Here is an 8,471-nt window from a genome sequence, read left to right on the forward strand (position 1 = left end):
GTAAGAAAAAATACGGAAAAAGCGAACAAACTCATAAAGCACTAACACTAAGCGGCTGAAAACAAAAACAAAAATTAAATGTAAATAAAAGATAAATATATGTAGTGCATACAACAACACTAACAACTCACTTGCGTCTACATTAAATACCGTTTTTTACAATTTTCATTGCTAACACGAATTAAAAAAAAAAAAAAAAAAAACAAGAAAAAAAAGAAACATAACCACACTTTTATGTATAAACGTGCAGGAAAATGTGTAACAACTTAAAGGGTATATATTTACGTATACGTACACGTAGTAAATGCGATTATGAAACCCTCGGCTACCAAACTAGCACTTCATTGGAACACCAAAAGAGTGTCGAGCTGTTTTTGGAGCGCAGCACAATTCAATTGCGAACGCTTCGCTGATTTGTGAATTGTATTAATGTATAGTTGTTGTTGTTGTTGTTATGTTATTGTTTATATGTGATACATACTCTTATTATTGTGATTTATGGCATTGAAAAGAAAATTTTCAAAACCCCATCAGCAGAGTTCGATGGGCGCATGCACGCAGGTTGACTGCTTGCTGTTTATGACCAAGATTAATGATAACGGTGTTTTCGTAATTAAAATTACACACGTGCATCAGTACATTACACTTGAGTGTGTTCTTTTCTGGCGTTTGAAGTGAGCAATGAACTAAATAAGAATTTAAGAAATTATATTGTAAACTTCTACGCAATAATTTGGTAGATCGTGCTGGTATACACGCAGAAAGCTGTATATTCATCGAGATTGAACTCAAAATCCATTCATACTGTTCCATAAAAGTTGATCCAGTCCAAAAAGCAAAATGATACGCTTTGGAGACAAAAGTTCTTCCAAATCTCAGTCGATCCTTTGACGAGAGAGCAATATTTGTCAAGCTAAGATAACAGTCGCCATAGGTAACAATATTGAAATAAGGAAACTGATCTAAAAAGCTCTCTACAATTTAAATTGTAGGTCTTCTCTGACCATGGTACTATACCGATGCTAGCTCTACTAACTGTTAAAAATATTATTTATTATGCCTCGCTTTATAACGAAGCTGCCTCTTTTGACTACTCAGAAACTAGTGGGTGTCGATTGAACGATTTGCAGCCGGTAAGGATAACGAACCCTTCAAGATGAACAAAACAACAAAAAACTAACAAATACAAACAACAACGGAAATACCTCCAGAGGCGACGGAAATGGTAATGGGAACGAACAAGACTGTAAACCAGCCAACCCAGTAGTAGCGTATAAGGAGGTATCTCAGGGGCAAACCATCCGAACACCAGGAGCGACTAGTATCAAAAGGCGGCAGTTTCTTCCTATACAAGAAAAAAGCCAGTAGACGTGTCATCTGCGAGCAAAACCCGGAACAGATCTAGAAATCGGAGGAGAGCTACAAATCCCGGGGGATGGTTCCCCAGGGAGATCCCATGAGAGCTGGAATGAGTGGGGCCAGCATAAAGTGGTACCTCAGGCATCTGAGTAAGGGCTCTCATTCTGGAGCGGGATAAAGACGTCTCGTAAAGCCGCAGTGGGAAGCAAGCCAGTCAGTACTCAAGTACACAGTCCCCGCTCCCCTTGAAAAACGGAGAAGCGCACATATTACGCCGATTAGGCCGAACAACAAACGACACATGGCGCATCCACATCAGAGCATCAGAGCTAGGATTGAACAGTTACAGACCAGTGGCGCGCAAGCCGCAGATGGAGGCCGCTATTCCGACTCTCTAAAAGGCACCAGGATAGCGATACTTCCAAAAAACTACCCAGTGGAAGCCATAGAGGCCGAAATGCGGACCACCCTTCAAAAGGTCATCATGGAAGAGGTGCTCAAAGGTTGAACAGATATAAGATGCAACAAAAAATTTAAATTATATTAGATAAAGAAACAGATAATAATTAAAATAATAGACGATCGAATATATAGTAGGCAATATATAAAAAATAATAGATAACACAGACGTTTTAAATGCTCACAAAAACGAGTTGCTAGCCCCCAAGCTCCTTCTCTTTCGAAATTTCTAAATTCACGCTAATTGCTACAATTCGCAGAAATTAAAACTATTTAGAGAATAAAGACATAAAATTACAAATCGAACACGATTTAAGCGTAAGCAACAACAACAGTTAATTAAATAAGAACATTTTCAGAATGAGCAAATGAACAGACAGCTTAGTGGGCAAACGGCACAAAAAATAGCAACAATTTGTATTAAATGGCAAACAATAAGAAAATAATTTGACATTGTATGCGTGGATGGGCTGAAAGCGCTCCAGCAAAGCTTTATTGGTGAAATGTTTCTTGGTGTGTATGTATGCATGTATGTATATCAGTTGCCGCAGATGACTCAAAAAATTATCACTAGCGCACGATTTCGTAGAAGAATTAGTATATACATATATACTATGTATGTATGTGTATACTGCCAATGGCTCGTATCGTTGTTGTGCTGTACCTTATGCCATTTAAACTGAGGCAATCATTTTTTGGCTATTTTTAGATGAGAACTAAGTAAATCAAAGCAAACGCAGAAAGAATTTGTGTATAAAACAGGAAAACAATGTTAAACGAATGAATGAAAACACATTATTTCAAAATGTATTTAATGGTATGTACAATCAAGTCAAAAGTTAAAAAAGATAACAAAACATTTGCAAATTCAAAGTTACAAAAAAACGATAAAAAAAATTATAAACATTTGATAACAAAAGTTTATAAATTGAAAATCAGTCATGATCACCAACACACAAGAGCACTCTAAATTCTTTACTACACAACCAAATAACACCACATCTAAAACTAAAAATTTTAAAATTCTAACTGTTTGCGAATTTTCACTTAAAAACCAAATTTCACTTTAGGCAAAATCTGTTGACCCGCAAAAGAATGTGCTCCAAAATCAATGGCACAGTCAAGGGCAACGCCAAAGGCCAAGCAGGCAAACCGCCAAAGAATCACCACTCAATGCGGATAAATGAAAATTCTGCTGGCATTAGTGGCACATGCTTGTTGTTGTTGTTCTTTGGCAGGCAGACAATAAATTAGCTGCAGTTAGTATACAAAACGCATTTGGTTAATTTAAAAATGGTCATAAAATCGCATAAAACGCCAGTGTATGTAGACAAATTTAATTTATGAAAGTGCAAGCCATAAATGCTAAATTCACTTTCCAGCGAGCAAAGAAACATATAAAAATAAATAAATTATTCACACATTTAATTTGCAAATTTATGGCGAAAATTGTAAACACAAATTTATATAACTGCTGCAAACATAAACATTTATTTGGCGTACAAATAATACACATTTTACTGATGTTAAGCACATTTTATATTATTTTATTTTTAAATACTTTTTTAACATTGTGTTGGTTTGAACGTGACCACAAATGTAAAATTATCACTTATTATTAGTCAATTAATCATTACTTTTGATATATTTTATGTTTGAGCTGAGAGGGTGCTCAACAAATGCAATTGTTATTTAAATTAGTCGAAAACTATTTCAACACCTAATGAATATAATAAATATCTTAAAGCGTTTAATAAATAAGCAAGTTTTTTATTACATTTTATGCAACGCTTTTTGTGAGTAATATTTCTCAATTGGCATTGCATATGTTAACCGAAGTATTGGCACTATATTCCTAAATTTCTAAGTTGCACAATATTATACTGTATTAACTGTTTTTTTAAATGCATATTACTTGCATTTTCCGTAAACAAAAAGTATAATTTTCTTGCTGTGCAACTACTTTTCATATTTAATTATTTTTGACGTTTAAGAGATGTGCTTGTAATCGATAAATTTACTGAACACATCGATTGTTACGATTGAATTGTAAAAACAATAAAATTGATTTCCCAGCAAATATGTAATTAAATAATAATAATAATAAACGCCAAAAAATATTTTGTTAATTATTTAGACTAAATATTTTTATTAAAAAATTGTTTACAAAAAGGTTTATGTGCATATTTAAGTAGATACATGATTTTATATTGTGTAAGAAAAAACTTCCGCATAATTCTTTAAAATACACTTTTGTTAAAATAAATGATATCAAAACATGTTTTACACAATTATTTTTATGCACAATAACATTGTTTTGCATTTATATTCTAAAATTAATGAACTTAATAAATATATACATACGTATGAACAACCACATAAGTATATATGTATGTATACATTTAAAGCTTTATTTTTTAAATACACAAAATTTGTTAATCAATAACGCATTGTAAGCAAAGAAAAAAGCTAAACAACGAAATTATCGCCACGCAGCAAGGTGAGAGCATTCAAATATTATTTCCTGATTACGTTTTGTGATTTTGTGAAATTTTAATTTTTTCCCCACAGAGTGATTTGCTAGTTATGTGTTCTAAGCAGACACCCACGCAAATATTAGCTCAAGAACGTCTGCGTATATGAATTTATTCCTATGTGTTACGCTTTATTACTGCTTCTCTTTTTCCAAACAAAAAAACAACAACCTTTCACCGCTAAATGAGCTTCTCTAATATCCCATGAAATGGGCACAGATCCGCGTTCTACTTGACTAGCGACAACGTTGGCAGCTGCTTTCTCGTGTGCCACCCACCTTCGTCAGCGTAACGTCAATGACACTGCCTAACCCGGTACAGCTGTTTTTGATATGCTTCATTTTTTTTTTTTTTTGCACGAGCAAAACGAGAATTTTGTTTTATAAAGAATTTTAAATTGCTTTGCAAATTATTCTTTTTTTATCAGAAATGTCTGACTAAAATAAAATAAAAGCGTGGTTTTGGTTATTAGATGAGATTTTTTTTCAAAAGCACCTTTTGTCATCTATATTCTATTAAGAAATTGGTATATATATGTATATAGATGTACATATATGTAAGTACGTTGTTAAAGCACTTCTACAAACACCCACATTTTAGAATAGAAATATACATATCATGCATCTGTTTAAATACAATTTACTTCAATTAAAATCGATTTTTTTTATATTAATTCTGTATTTAATTGAAATTGTGCTTTAATTGATATAAACTTCAACTGAAGATCAAGATTACCTATGTATGTACGTACATATGTATGTATGTAAATATTCGTATACTTCTTGTTAAAAGTTTATATTCATATTATTATTAGAATTTTGAAATATGATAAGTGGTGAGTCATATAACTGATTACACTGACTACTGCGGTAGCTGGTTTTGAAAATCGTTTGGCGAAGTGTTATAGAGAAGCCAATAGAACGCACTAACTCGTAATTCAAACAGACAAGCAGCAGTTATGGTGCAAGCCTTCGCTAAAATGTCCTCTTAATCATGCGCAATAGTGTTGCACCATTTTCTTACATTACCGTTACACGAGAAAGAAATTGCTTCCAAGTTGATCACACGGACTAATTATCAAAATTTACATAAATTGAAAGCCATGACGTAGGCTGATGACGTCGTCAAGGAAACTGCTTCCATTTATCGCCAAAATGGATGATTCATGTTCCATAAAATGCATTGTTTGCGTACAATTTCGTAAAAGGGAATAATTCACTTATTTCAACTTTATTCGTCATTTATTTTAAAATTTTAATACTTGTAATTTGAAAATTTGAGAACTCTGCACTCAGCTGATCATTTCTTGATCATCAACTTGAAACACTTCTTGCTCGCAAAAATTGAATGCAAGATCAAGTTCGGAAAGTGAGAGTGTGGTGGTAAAAAAGTGTGAGTATGTGGCAACTTGAAACAATTTCTTTCCCGTGTAACGTCCGGGTTAGGTGGAAAAATACTTAAATCTGCGCAAAATACTTTTTTATCACTTTGTATCGAGCTGCGTCTATGCCTTACGTTTTATTTAATCAACTAAAATGTATTTTAAAGTAAAAACAACAGAAATATATTTGTATTTTTATTGTCATTTTTGCAAAAATTTGTCCTTTGAGTCATTTTTACCATTGTGAATAAAACAAACTTTGGCAGCACTCAGCATGCGGCGAAAGAATTTTTAATGAGGTATCCGCGAACTCTCCTGCACGAATTCAACTAGATAACATCTATAACTCGAAGTTCCTCATACACGAACTATTGAATTGGCAATAGAAGTCAAAATACATACAAATTTACTTCCATAACTCGAAGTTTTTTCGGATTATGGTGATCGGAGTTAGGGAAGTTCAACAGTATTCATATTTATGTAATTGTGCACTATATACATACATCATTTTTTAAGTATTTCCTAAAAATGTATAAAAATTTGTAAAATACTGTAGCAGCTAATTAAAATCATAACGTCATATATATGTAGTCGCAACGTAAAACATTAATAAACTCAAACTCTTAAGAACTCTTTATTGGGATTCATATCTGTACATGTTCACGTCTTGTTAATCATTTGCGATATTTATAGCGATCTATTTATTTCAGACAACTATAACTTTTATAATTTATTAAAAAAAAGTCGCATATATTTTTATTTTAATTCCTAATAAATTTAACCCGCAGTAAGTTCGTTATAAACACTTTCAACTGAAACAATTGTAAATCAATCGACTAATGTGTCATTAGCCGGTGCTCATCACACACAAACAAACAATTGTGAATAGGCTACCGAATAGGAGTAGTAGTAGTAAAAATCAAGGGCAAGTAGAGAGTAGAGCAAAGAGAAAGCAGTAATTTGACACTCACACAACAAAAACAACATATGAAAATGCCGACTCACACACACACGCGCGCATTTTAGCAAAACTTGAAAAGTAAATAAACAAAATAAAAACGTTACAACATAAAGGGAATAGTTCGGGGGGAAATGGGGCAGAAAATTTAGATTGGCAAAGTAATATCAAAATATATCATATATGTACATATACAATTGAAAAATAAGATGTATGTTTAAAAAATGTAAATTATTACTCACGCTCAAGTAGCCGCTGTATCAAACTATCCACATTTAGATCAAAGTCAGCCATTATTGTGAATGTGACGTTGACGACGGGTACAACGTGTGTGATAACAATAAAAACACTGCAGGAACTATATAAATACCAAATATATGCGTATTGCGTTGATAATACAAGCCTTTGGTTGGGCTAATAGAAATGCAGCAATTATTTGCACAAAACAAAACTGCAATGTGATTAAATGTCAATTAGTCACTGTTTTGCTGGCGATATGCAAACGGTGTACGCTATAGCAAATCGCTACAAATAGAGCAATCACGACACGATCACGGAAACTAAATACACGTACGTTTATAGTTGTTTGCTGTGATGGCGTTAATACCGATTGCCGGAATGAATGAAGGAATTTGTATAAACCAAAATGCGGACACAGTTCAAACAGTTGTACAAGCAGCTAGCTATATTAATTGTGAACGTTTCCAACTCGGTCGGAAAAGCGCGTTCAATTGCTAGGCTAATGATAAATTTCCTACAAATGCAAATAAATATGTATATTTATGTGTTAGGAAATCGCAAAGTTCCATTTATCATACACGAAATTTGGAAGTTAAATTTGTACGGAAATTTGGTTTCAAACACAATTATGGCGCCGACGACACGCTGCCAAAATGAAAAAGATGTTTCAATTTTTGAGTAATTGACTCACACACAAACAATGCACGTACAATACACGTCAAAATAAAAACACACAATTCGCAAAAATATCTATATCAAATAGTTATTTCGATTTCAAACACACTAGCACTTTTACGATTTTTGTTTTGCTTCCAAATATTGTTTGCAAACTTCAAACACTGCTCATATTTTTGACCGGTTTATTATTTGTAGAGCACAGTAATAAATTTGGTGTATTGGTATTTTCCAGCCGCATAGGTATTTTCACGATTTGTGAATTTTCTTCCCCTGACCAAATATGGTATTTTCTAATCGCTATACACTCTGAACTTTATGCTTGCATAAATGAATTTTACTTTTTCACAAAAGCGCGAACAATCGTTTGCGTTTCATCAGTTAAATATGTAATTTTTATTTCATTAATTCACTGCATTTCACTGCTAATAGTCCGTGCTTTCGCGAAAATATTTTGATATTTTCCTATTGGATTCTCTACGCTCACTGCAATTGGATTTCAGCCATACACGGGCGATTAGTGCCTGCGATGAATGAAAAGTATCGAGTAAAGTGAAAACTCGTTAGTTTTATGTAGAGTTGCTTTCCTAAGCGCAGCGTTGTATTGTGTTTCACTAAATTTCTTTTGCATGTGCTCAAAAAGTTTAAACGTAACCATGTATACTTTGCCTTGCAACTAACTTTAAGCTAAACTATTAGTTTTTGAAATATTATTATTGTCTTTAAACTACACATTCTACATTTCGCGTTTACATTTTAATACAAATTGGAATATAATTTACTGTATTTACTTTGATTTAAAGCAGCAGCAGCCTCACATGTATATAAGTATATACCTGATTATGACGTCATGTTCACATTCACT

The 8,471-nt window shown here is 33.0% G+C and overlaps 1 protein-coding gene across 2 annotated transcripts in view; it reads right to left on the minus strand.

Moving 5' to 3' along the window:
* The window catches only part of LOC105219497 (serine/threonine-protein phosphatase beta isoform), an 80,222-nt gene extending 72,070 nt beyond the window's left edge, over positions 1-8,152 (minus strand). The window contains exon 1 of one of the 2 annotated variants that reach the window (XM_029045102.2): positions 6,934-8,152. In XM_029045102.2, the coding sequence (XP_028900935.1) occupies positions 6,934-6,985 (52 nt within the window). In that variant the 5' untranslated portion in view covers positions 6,986-8,152. The remainder of the gene's footprint in view (positions 1-6,933) is intronic. The other variant, XM_011195672.3, reaches the window with a different exon arrangement.
* Between the last annotated feature and the right edge of the window lie 319 nt (positions 8,153-8,471).

The sequence above is a fragment of the Zeugodacus cucurbitae genome, chromosome 5 (assembly GCF_028554725.1).
Source record: "Zeugodacus cucurbitae isolate PBARC_wt_2022May chromosome 5, idZeuCucr1.2, whole genome shotgun sequence".
Lineage (NCBI taxonomy): Eukaryota > Metazoa > Arthropoda > Insecta > Diptera > Tephritidae > Zeugodacus > Zeugodacus cucurbitae.